Source organism: Orbicella faveolata, unplaced genomic scaffold (genome assembly GCF_042242905.1).
Source record: "Orbicella faveolata isolate gen_17 unplaced genomic scaffold, um_ofav_v1 contig_24, whole genome shotgun sequence".
NCBI lineage: Eukaryota > Metazoa > Cnidaria > Anthozoa > Scleractinia > Merulinidae > Orbicella > Orbicella faveolata.
The window spans coordinates 19646502-19667922 of record NW_028301552.1 but is presented as its reverse complement, the minus strand read 5'-3'; the positions used below and the strand labels follow the sequence as shown (position 1 = coordinate 19667922).

The window sequence follows — 21421 nt, the reverse complement described above, 5'->3', positions numbered from 1 at the left end:
CATCCACCGGAGAACTGGAAACTATCTCTGAAAATAACTTGGAAGGGGGGGGGGGGTGGGAATTACCTTATAAGGTCTATATGGGGGACTAAATTTAATACAAGACATTCTCCCTTGGGAAAACTAATTCACTAAGATGTAACTCAGTGCAGTTAGGTACCACTTGCGGTTGCTAGTTTTAAGCCAAACCGTTTAAAATGGCATGAACACAAAATGCAAAACTAAGTCTGGATAGTGATCAAACAAATCTCTGGGAACCGTTATTTGCACAGACAATTTATTATATCGCTGACGAGCGCCGCCACCCTTTTTCATTCAGCCGTATTCATATACAACATTCTCGTTTGTGATTGGTTGTCTGCAGACCCACGCTGCTGCTTGTTTTGTAAAGCCTTATTTCAAACAAGCACACCGCAGTGCCAAATTTGGCAATTCCTGAAAACTGGTGAACGCTGTAATGATTAAGTGCTCCATTTAATTTGTTTGTATATTTTACTTTTGTTTCTGTTTGTTTTCCCCTCTGGCTTCTATAGTATCTACGTACACAGACTAGGCAGCCCAGACATGTACTTCAAGATAACCATATAAATGAAGGAAGACTCCTTTAAGTGTCGTCATGGCAACTAATTTGGACGTCAGGGAGATCTCAACGTGTTTACTTGACAAACTAAAAGCCTGTCAAAATCTGTTCCCTCAGCATTGCTTTTCTTGTTGTGATAGAAAACCGAAAACGGTATTCCCCCACGATAAATGGCGAGTTAAAATTGCCAGACTCCTTAGAAAATTATGTCGGAGTAATGCGGTCGATAGGTTGTAAAAGCGTAAATTAGCTAATATATTCACACAAAAAGTAGACGCGCCACCTGAGAAGACAGAGCTGAGATCTGTAAACCTGATGAAAGCTAAGAATTTGCCAAAGCAGTTTGTTTATATTCTGTTAACAAAACAAAGGAGAACCTATATCGCTGTGGGAATGCCTTTTCCGATATTAAACAAAGGAGCCTTGACACTCGCTAGGTTTTAAGACATTCTGGAACTTTTATACGAGTATGAATATGAGATAGACGACCCAGCCCAAACAGTAAGAAGTCCTTTCGCAATTTCCTTACTCTTCAAATCTTTCCTTCATTTTTTCCACTTTTGATTTTCCATTTTTCTTTTCCTGTAAGCAATTGATAATTGACTTAGCGTTGTTTATTAAGCTTATATAGGGTAAACATTCTACTCAATCTTACATAGTGAGCTGACTACAACAAAACTGGAAACAGCGCTGAAAAAGCAAAAATATCGCCCCGTTCTCATCAGGAACTCAGAACGACTACATGGCCAATAGGTTTAGGTGGGTAATTTGAAACAAGACGCAGAGAAATCGATAAGAACTGAGATTCTAGCACCCCTATTCAGGCCCTCTAATTCTAGACCAAACACCGCACTTTAAAACATAACCTAAAAATGACCAAATTCAAAGTATTTCGGAGAACGTGAACCACGACGGCTAAGTTTTCGATTTCTATTTGGAATTGAATGCCTTCTTGACATGATCATTTTTCGACAACTGTTAAGAATTCAGCTTACCTTACTCACAGAGCATGTCTGCTGACGCCCGTTTTATCACAAGCACTTGATGGCAAACACTCAAGACCAACGCCAGCCAGTTTTTCCCAGTTTGCCGCTCACCTCCTTCGAGTTTTAGGTCCAGCAACAGCAAAACCTTTCCCGTAATTCTGTTTCTTGTGAAGGAACGACCGAAGACCAGGGAGCGATAAAATCGCTAAATGTGTGATCTTTGAATAGCGCGAAGAAAACGAGAAAAGTAGAATTCTTCGTCGAGTTTATAACTCCCCTAAAACTGCTCTCACTGAAGTCTGCTGAATAAGTGTGTCCGTCCATATAGATCCATATACGTTGCTTTTACGCAACGATAAAGGCTAAACCAGCGATGAAGATGTCTGTTTTTTTTTTGTTTGTTTTTTTTAGGCAAAGAGGACCTTTCAAAATAATTGCTACTTTGTAGCAAAGAAAATCTTTCCAGGTTTGTTTGTCGCGCCGCTCACGCCAACTTTTCCCGCCGAAACCGTCTCGTTTCCAAGGTGGCAAACGACGCGTGACTACCCTCCTCGTTCATTGTTAATTTTAAATAAAACGTCACGAAAAGTCTAACCTGGTTCTACTCGGTTCCACACTTTGTTATGTACTAGGTTCCACTCATTGTTACTTTATTTGTCTAAAGTCATAACATCCTAACCTAAGTGCTATGCTCTGTCTAAGGAAGACCTCCCGGGGTTTTTAAGGAACAAGGGAACATGATCATTCATTTCAAGGAAGCAAGGGATTAATCTGAGGGACAAGGGATATCTTTACTATTTAAGGAGTCAAGGGAACATGCAAGCCCCCCCCCCCCCGGAGAGTTTCTCTCAGATTCTCCCCCTAACCATTGGTCTTGTTTAGGTCATTCTTAGCTTTGCACCGACGAAGGGCTATGGCGGTTACTTGAACTTCAAGTTGATAAAATCAATAGCTAAGTCCCTATCTTTAAGGTCATTCCTCACATTTGCATTGCGCATCCTTACTGCGCATAATTTATGGCGTCATTAGCGTCATATTAGGGAGCTTACGAATCGACGACTTTCGGACGACGGCGCCGTTGGGTCACCTTATAGTCTCGCGTCGCCGTCCTGTAGAAATTTGAATTTACGATTCGCAGTAAAGGCGACGACGTTTATGCGCGACCGGCAATTTTTTTTTGTCTCAGGAGCTCGAGAAATAAAATACTCAAGACAGACCAACAAAATGTGCTAGCATGGAAGAAAAGAAAGCGCAGCTGTACGTCGAGAAAAATTTGGGTTCTAAAAGATTAGGCTGGCTAAAAGACCACTCAAAACAACAGAGGAAAAATCGCCTAGCTCTCTAGTTGAGCTATCTAGTCCTTGTTTCTAACTGTCGACACGAATGCTAAAACCTTTTAGTCCTTTCAAATTCATTGTACACCAAAAAATGTCTTATATTTCAGTGAAGCGTGATTAAAATGAAAGATTTTTCATACAGCAATTTGCTTTTCATTCACACCGTGTCGTACTTTGACCGCTTTCAGTGTTGGTTGATCTCATAGCGTTCGCCATGGCACTGTAGAAGGTCGTTTCTTGAACGAAAACAGGCAAATAAAATTAAAATCAAACATCAAGGACATGCCCCAAATGTGATACTTAAATTATCTGGCAAAAATACCTGAAGTATCGAGGGAAAACTTTGAAAACTAACCTCACGGCCTCCTGTTTCCAAGACGCCGGCAAATCGCTCTCACCAACGTCGTCGACTTTGGCGCGAAGCTGGGAAGTGCTCAGAAACGCATGCGCAGTGAGCATGTCACGCAATCTAACGGCGGCGTCGTGCAAAAGTCGTCGATTCGTAAGCTCCCTATTGAAAACATGACGGATTTGCCTTGATATTGAGCTCTTTCAGTTGAAAAATGGCTCTAGCTCACCAACGAGCTCGGGCACCCCAATTTTTTTTCCAGTCATTGTAATCAATTAATCATAAGCTTCGCGTGAGGAAAGACTGATCTAATTTCTATTGCTGAAAATTTAATAAATAAGAAAAATAGCAGATACACTGTGGTCTTTTCTATTTTACAGTCGGTAACCACGTCAAGAAATTTAGTTCAAATTTTTAATCAAGGATTTAGCTTTCTGTCTGAATCAAACTTAAAATGTTTATTTGTGTCCGACACAATGTATTGACTGTAGTTTAATGCGTATTCTTTTGAGTCTGGGTTCACAAAGATTTTACAATTACTGGGAATGCGTTTTTATAATAAGCATTAAATAATGCCAAAATGGGGGATTTTTATTGTCACTTTTATTTCAGAGGAATTACCTTAAGTAAGGAACGCGATTACGTCACTGACAAAAAAGCCTCACACATCCACAATATATATTCCAGTTAAAAACACAGTATATCAATGAAAACTTGAACTTTAATTGATTACATAACACCTTCAGAAATTAGAAATTATATTGTGTAATTATAATAATTAGTTTTAAAAATAGTATGGGGTCGGAAAAATATAGTATTTTCTGGTCATTTAGTTAGAAAGCAGAAAATTATTTTTAGCACCTAAACAACACCGTATACAATTGCAATCAACTGACACATCCCACAACTCACACAGAGAAACACACCATGTTAGAAGAACTACAATGACAAAACTTACTAGCAATACATCCTGTGATGAATCATGAACTTAATTGCCCTGCATCGAGTCATGGAAAACGATTTGGCCCAGTAACACCACGCGCAAACCGATACATAATTCACTGAATCCCTGAGTTTTGTAAGTTAAAGATTAAAATTCTCCTAACACTGAGAAGTTTGCAACCTGACTATAGAATTCTGTAACCAACTAATCTATGTTAGTCTCCCTGGATTAAAATGTTCATCATGCTCTCAGGGGTAACTATACTGGTATCTGCCTTTACAGACAGCTCTGTCACTGTTACACCACGGGCAGATTAAACCGTCCGTTTGAATTGTGTGTTGAAAAAAGCTTAATGGAGTCATGTGTAGTTTATTATTGTCTTCTTCGAACAATTCATATTTCTTTGAGCAGTATATGGCGTCATTTTGCGAGTTCAAAAGGATAAGCTTGATCAAGCTCGGGTTGAAGACTGAGGGAGGAGAACAAGGCGATTAACATGTCATTCGTTGGCCGCTACCTCCCCAAATGTCCAAACTTCAATCCCGGTAAGCATGCAAGTCAATTTAAATCCATCGAACAGCGGATCTAGGGAGTTCGCCTGGGCTTTCCAACTGCTAACGGAGTCAGTCAGGTGAGAAATTTAACTGCGTCAATCGTCAATCCGAGTTTGTACGTAAGGAGATAACTGAGGCCAGATTGTATATAGCCTGCCCTGTTCTCCTTACTTCATTCTTCACGCGCAGTTTAATGGAGCTCGGATCAAAATGACCCCTTATATGCAGCCCAAGAAGACGGAGAACGCCACGCATGACTCAGCTAAATTTTCCTTTTAAATTTCATCAAACATTTACATTTAAATCTTAAATAGCGGGTTAATCAAGTTATACACCTAGCCAGTCAATCAAAGGGTAGCCCACTTGTGCCTGTACTGCTTTAGTTCATACAAAATCTTGCTCCATTCCATACTACTCTACCAATTTTTGCTGGCCGTTGCTAGCCAGATAAATGGAGTTGACTTCTTAGTTCTAGAAATTTATATCCTTGATGGCAAAATTAAAATTTTCTCAACTTCCATTCCACACCTGTTCTGTAAGTATTTTAACCTTAATATTTTGCAAATTACATTTAATGAGTCCTAATTCTACGTGCTTGTGATTAAATAGAAACACCGTCTTTAGAAGTCTAACTCTTGCAAGTGTCACTTTGTCTTGACAAAATCCCTGAATGAAAATATTAGAGAAACGATTACAGAGAACAGGTTGTATCAAGGTCTATCTATGGGGTTGTAAGAGCATATAAAGATAGTAGGGTGAGAAATGATGCATAATAATCCACAGGTACGTTAGAATGAAAAAGTTTAAGAAAGGAAAGAATTATATTAGTAATTATGTTAAGTTAGTAGTCTACAAGTCCACAAATGATTATTTTCCTGACTCAGTAATCAGTGAGAAATTCTCAAAAACGCCGTGTTCTAAATTTGCTGTTTGGCTCTACCAGGGAATTCAATACACAAAATTAAACACTTGTGATAAAATGTCGTACGTTGGGCTCTGAGTGATTCTCAAAGGAGCATTCAAACGAACAAAATTACATTCAAGAACCCAACAGCATTTTATATAATGATTTATGACTGAAATTTCAATTTCAAAACCTTTGACCTTCTTTCCCATTACAATTTTAAAACCTACAATACAATTAGCACCAATATTAACTAGCTCCACTGTGGAGGTCTGTAGAGGAGGAAAAAATCGAACAGGAAGAAATAAAAATAGTTCTAAGCAAGGAATGTGAAGGATGTTGAGTCCCCCTAAAGCCTTATTGTATCTCTCCTCAGCCTCTCCAAGGCATATTTTACCTCTCCCCATTCGCCACTCAATTATACACATACAGCAGAGTTAAATTCTCAGAACCAGAAAGGGAGTTGTAAGCTTGACCCTCACTGGGCTACCAACTATATGTTTGAATAATGTACCTTAAGAGTCCTGGAAGTTTTTCAGATTGATAAATCATCTTGTGGCCATGACGCCCATTTAATTCGACAAATTTAATAGGATCTGCATCAGGTTTCCTGGAATTCTTAGCAGTCTCATATAACTAGAATGGAAGATGTACAAGAAAAGTATCATTAAACTGAGCGCACAGGAACAATGGGAGTTTTGAATTAATAAGTAAAACGTGCATGTTTGTGATGGACTAACATCCCATCTAGAGGGGAGTAGAAATACTCTTAGTCGCTTCATGCTACAGAAATCAGAGATAAGTGCTAGCCTGATGGGTCACTTGGCTTGAATGGAGACTTAACCTTACCTTTATCCACAACATGCATGTAGCACGTAGAATCTAAAAGTTCTTAAATGCAAATTAATGTGAAATGGGATAGGCAACTCCAATACTTACCTTTTCCCCCAGTTCAAATGATATAATTTCATCATCATGGTCATGAAGTATTAATATTGGACAATACACATCCGCTAACCTAAATGACAATGCAACAATACATACAGTGTGAATGAAGGGTCCATACCTTGTGGCAAAATATTATTCACAGAAAGATGTCACAAGTCACCATGAAAGCAATCATTTTCATTCTTTAACTAACATAAAGTTACCCACCTCTTATCAGTGCGAAACACTTCCTTAACTTCATCCAGAACAGTCTCATTGTAATATGGAAGAAATCTAAAAGGCTGCAATACGAAAGTCAAAGCAATGTCAACAAGGCAATGCAGCTCAAGGAATTAAATTATTGCATCAAAATCCAGGCCTTATGGCTGTCACAGTTATCATTATCATTAAATGATTGAGGCTTCAGAAGAAGATGAAATTTGAGAAAATCTACTGAGGTATTTTTTGTTAAAGAGTTCTCAAGGTTTGCACATTTCCAAAGTTATGAAACAAAGAACTAAACACCCTCTGTTCTTAGTCGATAAAAGTGCTGCTTTTTTTTTTACTGTATATTTTAGCAAGACGTTTCGGCTAACTCTTAAGCCTTCATCAGTTGAAAAAACTGCTTGATGTTACACGTGATTTAAAAACTTTTTAATATTGAAACGTTGCACGTGCTGTATGCACATGACTCAAGAGAATTCTAAGTGCGTGCTAAGCACTTGTAAACTTCTGGGATGACCGTGTGAGTTTGGAGTTATGATAGAACATCAAGACAGCCTCTTTGTGCTCAGAAACCTGCTTCTTCAGTGATCTTTCGGTCTGGCCATAGTATACAAAATCGCACTGACTGCAAGTGATTAATTTTACTCAATTTTTAAACCCTCTGTTCTTCCACTGAGTAGTCTGAGATTCAATGCTAAGGGTTCCTATACTAATGATTCAGCATAACGGGGATGGTATTAATAGTGTCGGTCAATGACCATTTCAAGGTTAAACATTTCATGTGGGTAGTGCAGAGTGTGTTAAGAACTAAGCAAATGTATGTCTCTGATTGACAACCAATAAGTCAGACACTGTGCACCTGATTTCACCCAGAGGTCCTAGAGCAGAGGTCCTGAATGTTGGTAATGACCAAAAACATTATTACACTTGGGAAAAAAGATTGCCACAAATCAAATTTTAAACCAAGTCAAATGAAGTCTACTTACCACAGTTATTGGATGTTTGATTGCTCCTTCCCACACATTATTGAAGGGCGCTTCCAGGATCACTCCCGAGGGAGGGGAGCCTATCAAAAATGTAAACTTAACATCAACTGAAGTGGTTGTAATGGTAAGTTAAAAAATTCATGGCTTCATGTGTTTAAAAAATTACCTTCATCGCATAATGCTTTTGCAACACCACCAGCTACCCTGAAAAGCAACCACAAGTAAACACAAAGCAAACCTAAACCTAAACAAATAATTGCAACCAGTAATAAGCACAAACAAAGTGAGCTGGTTAGTGAAAAACAGCCGCTACTATTCTTAAAACCTTTGATGAAAATCAAACTTGGCATACACTACAGTTGTCATTTGTGACTGGAATGGCAAAAGCTGAACACAGTGGAAATGACAAAAAGGTAGTAGATATCTCAAATATTTACTTTTAATACCATTTAGCCTAATACCGACAGTTCTAAGAGTTTCAATTCCAGACCTTGCAAGTTGTAGTGGGGCTCACACAAAAAAGAAAAATAGTGGACCAAAACATAATTTGGCTAATTAATGGGAAATCTAGTTTGTTAAGAAATGTTTTGGCTACCCAAGGACACTTGTGAGTTACTGGCAATGAGGACAGTCTTGAGTCCTGAAGAGCCATAATTAATAAGCCCCTACTTACCCTGAACCTAATGAGTGGCCCCAGATATACAGAGGTGCTTCAGGGCTTTGAGACCTAATCCATTGCCATGCAGATAAACCATCCTGGATAAGTCCTATAAAATAAAAAAACTTACAATGGTACATACAATGTATATTAACATCAACATTAAAAGTTCTCTTAAGGAAGCTGACAAAATTGACATAATTAATATCAAGTGAATGCTTTCCAGAATGTAACAGGTCAGACAAAACTACAATGCTGAATGAAACCCATGGATCATGAAATCAAACACAATGAATCAACTGAATGATGAAAAACTGCCAGCTGAGGGTCGTACATAGCCAGAAAGAAATTATGACTGATACAAGGCCCATGAGAAAAGTACATGTATGACTGAGGGTGCTTTTCTTTACGAAAATTCAAGCTTGGATTCTTAAATCCGAAAGAATTCAAAAACGGATTTTGTGTTTCTGTACTAAACAGATCAATCCAAGATCTCTCGGATCATAGGGCATCAAAGGAACTGAAGAATCCACACTGGGAGTGGATTCTTCTGTTCCTTTGACGCACCATGATCCGAGAGATCTTGGATTGCTCTGTTTAGTGAAGAAATGCAAAATCCGTTTTCGGATTCTTTCAGATTTAAGAATCCAATCTTGGATTTTCTTAAAGAAAAGCACCCTGAGGCAATCTCTGGACATGGTTAAATTCTCTTTCCAATAAAAGCTGTTTATGATGACTTGTAAATAATAAGAACAAAAATAATGACTGAAGCAAGTGCATCTGTTAAAATTGAGGGGTTTCATGCAAAAAGGGTGTATGTGACATTTTGGGCCGATTTTTAATTTTTGCAGGATTGAGCTAATTTTTGGCAGACTGACTTGTTTTGACATGAAAAGCATTGCTGTGTAATTGTTTTTGTTGATTTATCCTTTTGCACGAAACTCTTCAATTCCTATTACTAGCTAAAGCCCCAACTGCTGATGCCTATTTACTAATGACAAAAAGGTCACCACATGCTTTTGATGTGATCACATTTACGGCATTCCTAAGTTCTCTTTTAATACTTCCCTGGACAAATTTTATTAATTAAAGTTCTTCAAGTTAAGTCAGCTTAACTAAATAACTTGAATGTGGCATGTTAATAAAAACAACAGCTACTTTTAAATGTTTGGACCCACATGATAATTACCAAGTTCAGATGGCTTCCCTTCAGAGTCCCCAAAACCTGACAAAGAAAATCAACAGAATTGTAAATCAAAATAAAGTTTTCAACAAAGGCTTAAATCAATCAATGAGTTTACAAAATTGAGGGATAACTGTGTTTGGTTTTTGATGAATTCAAGTAAGTCTTTTTTTATTCACAGTGTACAGGAAAAGCATGTAGTAAAGATTAGAAACATGAATCTGCCCTACCTCGATAATCAACAGTTATCACGTGATAACCCATAGACGACAAAAGCTGCAAGGCATAAAAAAATTAAAATTAATCTTCATATCAGTCTGATTATTAGTTAAGCTGAATGCACTAAGTTGGAAAAAAGCATCTACAATACAGTGTACATGTAAGGGAGGGAAAAAACTTGGCCAAAAAAATGATTTTAAGACAAACTGCAACATACATGAAGGGTCGCAGACAGCGTCATCCAGGCATATTCCAAATATTAAAATAAATCACTCCTTATGTTATCTGTTATAATTTCTTGTAAGCTGATTAATGTAAATAAATTAAAATAATGTAGCAAAAATTAGTACCCGGCCAGTGCTGTCATAAAGGGCCGTAACCTGTAACACCTGTTACAGCCGAGTATGCTTGATTTTCCCTAATTGATGCTACGGGTGAAACTGCCTGTCTTATGATAAGATATCGTGTTTAAATAAAGATTGATGACTGATGATGATCAAAATACACCTTAGACAACATTAATTTGTTGTTTATCATTTATATTGTTTCAAACCTTGTAGAGTCCAGTTCTGTGGCCAGTCCCTCTAGATTAGGCATGAAATAGAATCCACAAAATAATTAATTCATGTTATGGTAGCAGACACCTACACATGTATATTAATGTGAATATAATTAATTAGCATGAGTGTTCATTAATCTTAGGAAAATTTACATTCGATTAGAACTACAGTTGAACCTCCATTACCTGCCACTGCTCTACAGTGGCACTTCTATATACACCTCTATCCACCTTCATCTTGACAAAACAAGCTTGGTCAATCAAGGATTTATTATAGGACAAAAATACAGCTCAACCCCTATTATAAATGGCAACCCTCGGGAAATTTAAAAATAGTGGCCACTTTATGGGGGTTGGCTGCTAAACAGAGGTAAAGACAATTATAGAAGAGGGGTGGCCTCTTAATAGGGTTTTGACTGTACATAACACCATTTTCTTGTGGATACAGCAGGCAATCCCATGCAAAGTGTGCAATATTAGCCCTATTTTGCTTGCTCAAGTAGCTAATCATAACACAGAATTTGGCACATGGCATCTTGCCCTCAAATGGGTAGTCATATGGTACCATTACCTGGTGTAAGCATTGCCATGAAAATACAAGAATATTGGACTTCCATCTTTGAGGTGGGAATGCTTGTGAGTCATTGGGTCTTGCATCTTGGTAACATGCTGGCCAGGAATGTCCCTGGATGGTGGAAGTTACAAAGTAGAAAAGTAGCTTTGGTGTAACTTAACAACCTATAGTAGACCACTAGACCCAAATTTTTTTCATGCTTTTTACAGAGAATAGCAAGCATTTTTGCACACAGTAATGTAAGTAGACTGAATTGAATCTTAATCAAATAAGTTTCATTATGACCATTTGAATTGTCACTTGAAACATGGTTTAATCACTAGCACTGATGACAGATTCTTGCAAATTAAATACTTGCAGAAGACAATGAGAAAAAAACCATGTGAACCTTTGTATACTGAAACGAATGCTTGACCAATTTTTGATGTTAATGCTGGCTAAGACCTGCCTCTCTTCTTACTCTCTGATGGGTGCTGCCCCAGGGTAGCCACCTACTTCAAATCATTTTTTGTAAAAAAAAAAAAAAAAAAAAAAAGAAAAAAAAAATGCGTATAACATGACTCTGACATTTGACTCAGACTCAGTTTTGGATTTGACTTGGCCAACTGTTACTTTATCAATGATCGTCGCAAAACTAAAACTGCCTACAACTATTTCTCGCTTTCCTTAAAACTAGCCCTGCTTGAGATAACAACCCTTTTTATTATAACCCTAACGTAAAACAGACCAAAAGACCTACCACGCTCCCAGTTTCCCAGCCTGACCAGAAATATAAAAATTGACAGTATCTTCTGGCAAACCAAAGGAACCAGGATTGGACAAATCTTCAAATGGATTCTTCACTTGGTAAGATATAAACAACAAAACAAACAGTAACTAGTATTGAACTTCACACATTTCCCCTTGAAAGTTATTACATTTTAAGTTGTATTAGAATTGATCTAAAGGTCACTTTGAATAGCCTTATTACGCACTTACATGGATGTAAATATATCACTAGTTCTCTTGCTGCTGGTGAGGTGTACATTATTATCACTAATACAACATAAAGCAGCAGAATTGTACCCAATGCAGTCTTGAACAATGACCTGACAAATGAAATACCACAAATTAGCAGGCCCACCCCTCACATGATTCTGGGTGTTACGGGGGGAGGGGAGTGGTGAGTGTGGTGATGGTGGGATTGGGATTGTGACCAATCACAATAAAGCTCAGGACATGCAAGCAAACAGCACAAACCAAATTACTGCTGCTGTTTGTGGTTTGTTTCTCATGCCTAATTGGCTTTTTATTTGCCATACAATAAAAGTCTATTAATCAACAGCTGACTGACTGTCAACCGAGATGTTGATTGACTGTTGACCTAGTCTCGATGGAGGAATTGATTGAGTGTTGATTGAGATGTTGATGGTGTCGATGTAGGGTCGATCAAGGGTATCGATCAAAACTCAACTGTGGATGTCTTAAGTACACATGATCCAATAGTGTTGTAGCAGAAATCCATACTCAGTTGACACTAAATTGATACTCATCGACACTCGATCATCAGTTGGTCGATAGTTGGCATGACTCACACAAGTATGTATCGATCAACACTTGATGGTGTGTCTGTGAAAATTACTCAATTGTCAACCAACTGTTGAACCGAGATGTCAATCAAGTGTTGACCGAGTATCCATGAAGATGTTGATTGAGTGTTGATTGAGTGTTGATTGAGATGTAGAGGTGACGATGGAGGATCGACCAAGGGTATCAGTCAACACTGAACTGTGGATGTCTTTCGTGCACATGATCCAATTGTGTTGTAGCAGAAATCTATACCCCTTCCAAGGAGGGTTTCTTAGAAGCTCTGGAAATTCCAGAAATTCCAGGCTTCTTTTTCTCTAAAAAAATCGGGCATATTTTAAGACTCCCCAGCCCCCCAGTAACCCTCCTTGAGGACAACTTATTGTAGATGAGTGTTACGTTTGTTTCAGTGGATAACACATCCTTGGACTGGGACCAGTCAGTTTGAAAATTTTGGAAATGGGAACAGCCTGGGTCAAAGGTCTTCAGAGATCTTCAGTGATGGATGATGGGGATTTCTTTGGAAGACCTTGCACTCCAAAGATAGGCGAAGGATAAAAATCTCACATGAGACTTACAGATTCTCAGCAGCATTGTTAATCAAACTTCTTTGGCTACCCCAGAGAAAAGGCCCAAAATGATTCTCCACACAGCAGGGAATTTGTCAGTTTTTGTAACGTATTCAGAACCAATATCCACTTGTTTAGGAGGGGGAGGTAAAAAAAATTTGAAGTCTACATACGAGCCAAGTGGCCCATCAGGTATGAAGCTACTAGTAGTATTTTTACTCTCCTTGGATGGAATGCTAGTCCATCGCAAGGTTACCCCCAACATTAAATTCTCTGGTACCCATTTGTGCAATGTCTGAATCTCAACCAGGGCTAGAACCCAGACCTCTCGATTCAGTGTCGGGCGCTCCAGGGGTTATTTTTAAGCTTTAGAAATAAACTTTTTACTGACTTACCAAATCAATGAAATGATTCCAAACACCAGCGAAGATGACAGACTCCTACATAGCAACAAAAGATAACTATATTTAATTCTTTATTCCTTAATTCTACATTTAAGAACGATGAAAGAACTGCAGATGATGGACTTTGCCTAGTGAATCGGTGAAGAAGTGACAACGTTAACTAAAGTTGCATCTCAACGGATCTCGTTTACATTGTTACCTTTGCCGCTCTTTCTCGTCAAAGCCAACCTTTGCTTCTTTTTCTCTACTTTCTTGATTAGCTGCTGTCTTCTTAGCTCGTCGCTTCACGCCTTCAGACATACCGTCCGTATTTCCCGCCTTGATCGAGCCTTCCAAAATGTAAGTTGCGCTTTGATAACTTTCCTTAATTCATGTAAGATATCATGAAAATATCGCTGGGAAACTGGTAACTAAAGAAAGAAAATGGCGGCCACTTGTTGATCTGCACATACAGAAGTTGTTCTTCGTCAAAATCGTGTCAAGTTTACCAATTTTCTTTGGAGAATGTTTGGTGATAAAGCACTTGAGCTTGTAAAGGAACTGAAAAGATCTATGGATGGCACTCTGCCACCTTATAATGTAAGATATTGGTTTCTTCTCATTCAACAAATTTTGGCGGGAAACTTTCCGTCTAAGTTTCTGGTGAGATTATTGTCAAATCAACGTCCTGATGATCGCTTCCAAAGCCGGCAGGGTTTTTTTGCATATTGAGGGTTGCAAGTTGTAGGTATGCTCGAGTTGAAGTGGAGTAATCCCCAATATAAAGGCTAACTGCCAGCAGCTTAGGCTTATTAACGTGACTACTGTATACTAACTTGCCAGCAACTCAGCCAATCAGTGTAGCATTTTTCCACTCATTTAACCGGGATTTAAATATCACTTTCCCGAAGACTGATACATTGTTGCAAATCAAATGCATGGAAAATACCCAATGGAAAATGGAAATGTATTTCTTTTTTTCAGAAGACCTCCAAAGTGTTTGAGATATTATTCCACTTTGGGGCAAAAAAGCTCAAAATGCATAAAATTTGCAGATAAGATCGAAGCGACAGGTATCTAAAACCTTAATAATAGTGCTGGCAACGCGATCTCTAGTTTCCCAGCCCCTCTATCTAAAAGTTCCCCCTTCTTGTTTCATAGTATTAACCGACATCTCTTCACAACTTTAATTTTGTGAATAATCTCTCTTAAAGGAGGATCTCGTGAGGCAGGTCTTGGAGGAGATGAAGATACTGTTTGAGCAAAATCAGAAAGAAGTGTAAGTGTATACGACTCCTACTTGGTGATTTTCCAACAAAAAAATGAAAGTTCTGGTATAGAAGGGGTCTGGCTTGGATACTCTCTTACATACAGTGTAATTTTATTTGATAAGCAAGTGAGATGCTTGTTGTCCACAATTTGTGCACGATGACTGATAGAGCACTATTTGTATTTTGAATAATCTCAGTTGATTTTCTAAATAATCTGGAGCAATGAAGTTTATTGAGAAGGACCAACATCATTATCCAATCTATTCTTTGTGTAGGGCATTAACTGTTGAAGGAGAAACTGGTTTATTCTCTGGAGTGCATCTGAGACATGCTAGTTTGGAGAGAAATAAAAGATGTCTACTCTCCTACATGTAAGTTACAATGAATAACCAACACATCAATGGTCTAGTGTGTGCTAAAGGCATTCACAGTCAGGTGTCCATTGATAGCCTCAATTGACCTGTGAGCAACATCTCCATTGACACTCAATTGACACTCAATCGATATGCAGTCAAAACTTGATCGACAGTCAATTGACATCTCGATTGACACTAGATCAACACTCAATCAACAGTGGGTTGATATCCAGCCAATTACTGACCAACTCATATGCATTGGCTGAAAATAAGATCCAGCTTCTTTAGGAGTCCTGGACTACAACTGCAACAATTTTTTGTTTGATGAGAAAGAAGCAAATTAGGAATGTTCTGTTTAGTAGCTTTTATTTGAATTGTCACACACTACTGGAGTGTCATGTACACAGGCTCAAATGATAGTACCATAACACACTGGCTCAAGTTGTACTATTGAGCAGTACTTAAAATACTGCTTAATAGAGGTAGCTTCCATTTGAATGGTAAGTTGACAGACTTAAAATGTTAAACCACCTTGTTCAAGTGACCATGCACTATCTACAATTAGTAGAATTCTACTAGTACACTAATGCAAATGCTGTAATCTGATTGGCTGAGCCATTGAACACTATCAGCCATTAGTGTGCAGTGGCTGGGGGTCGTCTAGGAAATGACTACATTTTTTCGTTCTTCCAAAGTTTTGGACGAAAATTTTGATGCAAATGGATAATTAAATTCCCGAGAAGTCTAAACAACGGACATTTACAGTTTATTGACTTTTAAAAAAGTTGAAATTGTTGAAAAAACTGATGCACACGAGCACACAACTTCAATTTCAAATGACAAGTCAATCCGAGCAATCTTTTTCAGGTGCAAAGTTTAATAATACGTCAAGAAAATAATTGGAAACCGTTATTTGAAGTAAATTTTAGTAAGAATTCTACTAAAACAATTAGATTATTTGCTCTTGATTTCTATGAGGTGATCGTGGATTCGGCCTTCGGCCTCATCAACTATCACCTCATAGAAATTTCAAGCTCATAATGTAATAATATTATTGTTAATTAGTTAAGACTGTTTACATATTTTTGTTAAACAAACAGCTATAACAGGATGCTGAGAATAAAGGGTCTCCGATGGGAGTTTGGAACAGTTTTACCTGATGAAATCAAGTATAATTTATGTGAACAAGAGGTTGGTGAACTTAATAATTATCATAACCATTTTCTCAGATGAAGAATATTCCATTGACAGCATTTTTGCATAAGAAGTGGAGTTTGCATCAGGCAAGTGTCCCAAAGAAGCTATTCCAATTGCTATGTTCCCTCCTTGAAAAGGTACTAATTTATTGCAAAGTTACCCCCAGTTACCCATGTATTCAGATGGGTGTAGTAGCAGTGAGGGGACACAGAGAGACAAAGCATCTTTCCTAACCACACATTGCATTTTGTCCCTGAAGACAGCTTGGAGTCCAACATGCTACCCAATAGCCCTACAGCATCTACATTGTATGCCCAGCTTTGCTTGTCCAGTGATGGTAGTCTCAGACACACTATATGTCAGTTACATTTAGAAATTGTGAGACTGATCTGCTACTAGCATTAGGCTAATCCATAGTTAATAGAGGGGAATGGTTATGAAACTTGACAAAGTTCTTTGTTGTGTGTTTTTGTTCCCTTTTTAGGCCTTGCACAAAACACAATAGTAGTTTACTCCGTATTGAGGAACTAACCAATAGAAATGTGTTGGTTATGTAATTCATGCATAGTGTATGAGTGCAAAACAAAAGATAGTGCACGATCGTGGACCTTCCAACAAAATTTGTGGCATCTTCGTTTGCTCCTTTGATATTTGCCGGGCTTCACAACCAGTCCCCTCTATTAACTATGGCTAATCTAGACAGATCAGTTATTATCAGATTACTTATATTAGATTACTTAAAATAATAATGCATAACAAACAACTAGAGAGACAAAGAAAACAGAAAATATTAACATTACTTTTAAATTAGCTCTACGCTAGGCAACTTAAAGAGTATATGTGAAAAGTGGGTATCAACCATTTTATCAAGTTGCGTCAGTAGAGAAAAACAAGTCATAAGACAAGTTTAACATTTGTATTTCTTTAACAAAGGAATGAAGTTTACGAATGTAGCCTTAAACTGGTTTTTAGGAAGCTCTCTTAAAGATGCTGGTATCTCATTCCATACTCTTGCTCCAAATTTGCTGTCACTGTTTAGTTTTCTTTTCCCCGGCTGGCACTGATATTAGTTATCAAGCTTAGAGCAGACTGTACTGTCCTTCTTTGTGCCTCTTCCCATGTGAGTTGTCTAAAAGCATGATAATATTAAATGAATTTTATTACAAACAGATTCAGTGGTTTACAAAATACAACAAATCGTTGGCAACCTACATGAGAACTGTTGGTCTGGACTTGACCCAGGTGAAGGGACTTTATACTCTTCCAATTTACTTTTACTTCTTTGTAATCTTTATTAACTTTTATGAGTTAAATTAATAGTTATTACAATAAGACAAATCGCGTGTACAGAAGTTCAGATTGAATCTGCTGATTTACGTGTCATGACTGCCAGGACATCTAAGCAAGCTCTAGTAAGCTTTCCTAAAAAGAATCCCCGGGTTACAATTCAATCTGTTGAAAGATGCAGATGGATTCACATTAATGTACAGTTGAATCCTGCTAATTGGGAACCCTAAAGGGAAATGAAAAAATGGGAGTTTGAAATAACTGATAGTAAATGACTGAAAAGTATATTCAGAGGAAATCATTTGAGTTCAAGATAGTGGGGAGATTGAGATAATCAAGTTCGAGATAAGGAGGTTCTACAGCTGTAACTGTATTTTAACCCTAACCCTTACAGAGATTTTGTCCCATATTTACAAACTTTGATCTTTATTAATGATTACAGTAAACCTACAATGGGCAACAAAAGTATTGAGACACTTGGCAGTAAAATTTGATTTTTGAGCTTCTTGGAAACAGTTTTCCCCCCTCTCTCTCTTCCCCCCCCCCCCTCCCCCCAAAAAAACAATGTTGATTTTTCTATTAATTTCTTAGACTGCACAGACCACAGCACCTCCACAACATTGAATTGGGGGGCCAGAGGTATTAGAGAATTAATGCTAGATGCAAATAGAATCGAATAAGTGCTTAAATATCGAAAAGTGTCATTTTCTAAAAGTATCTCAACTACTTTTGTCGTCCATTGTAGTTTTGTCTCTAGCAGGAAAAGGGATTAATAGAGGAAGAGTGGGACCCAGCCCATTTTCCTTTTGCTCATCTCATCTTTTCCTTCACTCCTGAAATGCTATGGCAAATGCAAAATTTTTGAAACGTTAAAATGATGCAAATTAGGGATAGAAACACCCCTCTCGCTACTAGGTCGTTCTTCTTTGCGTATACGCAGTGCACGCTAGGAAAAGAAAGAGACTTCTGGCAGTCTACTTTGAGCTGGCTATCCTTTTTTCAATTTGCAGTCTACTTAATATTAAGATTCTTATTTGATTTGGCAGGATATGAAGCCACCGAAATCACTCTACATAGAGGTACGTGAGTTTATGCTAGTCAGACAACATACAAATTGTTACTTGGCTCTCAAGAATCAGGAATAAAACAAATTAAACAGTTGACTGTCAATAGTTTATTTACTTAACAACCTAGAGTGATTTCTTTGTTATGTTCTAAAGCACCAAGCTGGTGAGCCAAGTGGGAAATGACCTTTTTTCAAACTAGGCCTATTATTTGCAACTTCACTGGATGAGCATTTTTTTAATTAACAAATCTAATTATAACATAGCCTGTTAATCTGTACAGTTTGAATCAGTAGTGCAAGCATGAATCCATAATACGACATGTATGAAGTTTAATTTAGTTACAAATGTATATGAATTATTTCATATAAACTTCACATCAAAGTATCTCAGTTACAATGTATGTGTACTTGGCAGGTTCGATGTCTGGAAGACTACGGAGAGTTTGAAACAGAGGATGGAACAGTTGTTTTATTGAAGAAGAATAGTCAGGTAAGGAAAAGCACATTTTACGGTGAGAAAAAACAAAGAACTTATTGTTTTGGTGAAATCCTGATTCCTCTAAAGAAGCCTGGATTGAACTCCGCGAAAAGTTGTTTCCTTGGATTTGTTCAATATAATTTTACCCTCAACAGAGCATTTTCACAAGGTGTCACAGCAGCACATTGTTGTACAAAAACAATGAAATGGCGGTCATGTTGGTGTACCAAACCAGTCCTGTGGGAGTTGAAATCTTTTGTTATGCTAACACTTTTTTTGTTGGAACAAATTTGCATGGCGGCAGGCCATGTGAGTGAAAATGCTCTTGACTACATCTCACACACTAAATTTTTTGGACCAATTTTTGTCTGAAATGTTGTGGGTGGATATCTGATTGACACGTATACCTGTGCGAACTTATCATTAATGCTTTACTTTATAATTAATAATATAAGCAAACAATAAAAGCTATTTTTGACACAATAAATTAACAGCAGATCTTAAGGAAGATACCTGTCCCCTTTTGAACCAGAGAGGGCTCACCTGCATCACCCCCTTAACCTTTTTTCAAGGAAGAATTGTCCCATCCTCCATTTTACACCCCCCACCCACCCCACCCCCTAATACCTCTTTTAAGCATTTGTGGATTTTGGTCTACCTCTGTTGAATGAATGCATACATGCTTCAGTTGATATTTCTACTGTCCTTCTTTCAGCATTTCCTACCAAGATCTCACTGTGAACATCTCATCAGACAAGGAATTCTAGAACACATTCTGTAGAGTATGAGACCTACCCCATCTTGGGGGAATCCACTCTATTTAAAACATAATTAATTTTGTACAGCTCATATGTACAAAAAGACAATCGTAGGGATGTTTTGGACTACTATTAGGGTAAATTCAATGTGTTAAAATTCTAACATTGCTTTGAGGGTTAAGAGATAAAATAAAAGAATTCACATTAAGTTTGAGCCATAAGTAAATGTATTCTCTTGTTTTAGTCCCCTAAGCCTTGGCATTATGTTATACTGAAATTGGCCTCTTCCAGGAACATACATGTGCATACCACTGCAGTTAGTTGTAAGACCCTCAAAGAAGTTTCTTTTTACTTGTACAATTTGTTAATTTGGTCACTTGGATCGTAGTGCATCAAAGAAACCAAAGAATCCACTCTGGGCAAGGATTCTTTGGTTCCTTTGATGCACCATGATCTGAATGATCTTGAATTAATCTGCTTTGTGAATAAATGCAAAATTCTTTTTTGGATTGAAGAATCCACTCTTGGATTCTCCCAAAGAAATGTTTCCTTACTATCAGAAGGCATATTTCACCCTGTTTAAAACAATTCAATATTGAAATACAAATAATCTGAGATTCAAAAGAAATGGAAAATAAACAAACCTTAATTTGCATCAGGTACCTGTTCATTTTCTTTGTATCCTTTATTTTAGCTCAAGAACACTCTGCATCTATATATTGATTAAATAGAGCTATTTGAGTACTTGATGTGTCCCAGGGAAGGCAGGAATTTGCATCACATCGCTGATATTGGTGTTGGAAATATAACACTATATGGGAGGGGTAGGTGGGTAACCGATGAACAAGTTGCCTTGATTTCATCATTGTACAAGTACAACACATTAAGAGACATTTCGTTGCGAATCAAAACAATGCCTTTAAAAGGATTACTGTGTTTGAAGGTGAGTATCAAGTCTTACCCATGAAAATCTAGTCACTTGTACATTAAGTTTGAGGGCAATTTGATTATTTTTCCCATCTCTTTTGAGATGCATCTCTTTTTGCTTAATTGTTTAGTTTTTATTTGTATATCTAGTTTGCATCTTGAATAAATTATTAAAGTAGGTATGTATGTTATCTTCCCTCGTATGTACTGTGGGTGGGGTATTGAGAAGGCCATTTGAACACCATTTTTTGTGCACGGGGAATTATGGGAAGTTTCAAAATATTTTATTTCCGCCTTTACTTTTACATAGGCTGCCAAAGCAAATACTTGGCTTGTATAGCATAATTTCCAACGGCGTCTTGCAAACGTTTATAAATATTGCTTCTGCCGGTAAGCAAAATGATTAAAATTCCGATATCCACAGGTGGTTTTGAAAGTTTGAAAGAATGTTTCGTCAATACTGTAAATAATAGTTATTTGTCAAGCACCCAGTGTCTTGACTGCAGTCCAACATTTGAAGCAGTTTTGTTCAATGAACGATTCAGCGATATCAATGCGTAAATTACGTTAAGGACCGCG

General features: G+C 37.6%; 2 protein-coding genes and 1 long non-coding RNA gene across 4 annotated transcripts in view; 1 reads left to right on the top strand and 2 right to left on the bottom strand.

Moving 5' to 3' along the window:
- Positions 1-3955: 3955 nt before the first annotated feature.
- On the bottom strand, positions 3956-13943 carry LOC110063155 (lysophosphatidylserine lipase ABHD12-like). 2 transcript variants are annotated; one of them, XM_089291200.1, is made up of 15 exons: positions 13723-13943; positions 13515-13559; positions 11963-12072; positions 11724-11826; positions 10982-11095; positions 10405-10435; positions 9863-9908; positions 9639-9674; positions 8465-8558; positions 7958-7995; positions 7792-7871; positions 6809-6882; positions 6593-6671; positions 6168-6289; positions 3956-5415 (listed from the first exon to the last, which is right to left on the bottom strand). In XM_089291200.1, the coding sequence occupies exons 1-15, from the start codon at positions 13821-13823 to the stop codon at positions 5394-5396; spliced, it is 1095 nt and encodes a 364-aa protein (XP_089147326.1). In that variant the 5' UTR covers positions 13824-13943; the 3' UTR covers positions 3956-5393. The 2 variants fall into 2 exon arrangements, with proteins under 2 accessions (XP_089147326.1, XP_089147325.1); XM_089291199.1 differs by lacking the exon at positions 3956-5415 and having other exon boundaries at positions 6125-6289.
- Positions 13944-13968: 25 nt separating this feature from the next.
- LOC110063117 (DNA replication complex GINS protein PSF1-like) lies at positions 13969-20575 on the top strand. Its single transcript, XM_089291251.1, has 8 exons — positions 13969-14102; positions 14717-14781; positions 15049-15144; positions 16230-16320; positions 17497-17568; positions 18660-18692; positions 19095-19169; positions 19873-20575. Exons 1-8 carry the CDS (start codon positions 14028-14030, stop codon positions 19936-19938), a joined length of 573 nt encoding a protein of 190 aa, XP_089147377.1. The 5' UTR covers positions 13969-14027; the 3' UTR covers positions 19939-20575.
- The window catches only part of LOC149110795 (uncharacterized), an 11712-nt gene continuing 7884 nt past the window's right edge, over positions 17594-21421 (bottom strand). Inside the window, exons 2-3 of the long non-coding RNA XR_016207766.1 lie at positions 20560-20627; positions 17594-17778 (exon numbers count right to left, since the gene is read on the bottom strand). This is a non-coding gene — a long non-coding RNA (uncharacterized LOC149110795). The remainder of the gene's footprint in view (positions 17779-20559; positions 20628-21421) is intronic.

Bases quoted from the DNA above. Each gene is read 5' to 3' on its own strand.
- LOC110063155 (XM_089291199.1), bottom strand. From the start codon at position 13,823: ATGTCTGAAGGCGTGAAGCGACGAGCTAAGAAGACAGCAGCTAATCAA. The intron at 7,996-8,464 runs GTAAGTAGGGGC...GTTGCTTTTCAG, and splicing joins GGCCACTCATTAGGTTCAGG to GGTAGCTGGTGGTGTTGCAA. The intron at 6,290-6,592 runs GTAAGTATTGGA...CTTCCATTCTAG, and splicing joins CATTTGAACTGGGGGAAAAG to TTATATGAGACTGCTAAGAA.
- LOC110063117 (XM_089291251.1), top strand. From the start codon at position 14,028: ATGTTTGGTGATAAAGCACTTGAGCTTGTAAAGGAACTGAAAAGATCT. The intron at 17,569-18,659 runs GTGAAGGGACTT...TTGATTTGGCAG, and splicing joins TTGGTCTGGACTTGACCCAG to GATATGAAGCCACCGAAATC. The intron at 18,693-19,094 runs GTACGTGAGTTT...TGTACTTGGCAG, and splicing joins CGAAATCACTCTACATAGAG to GTTCGATGTCTGGAAGACTA.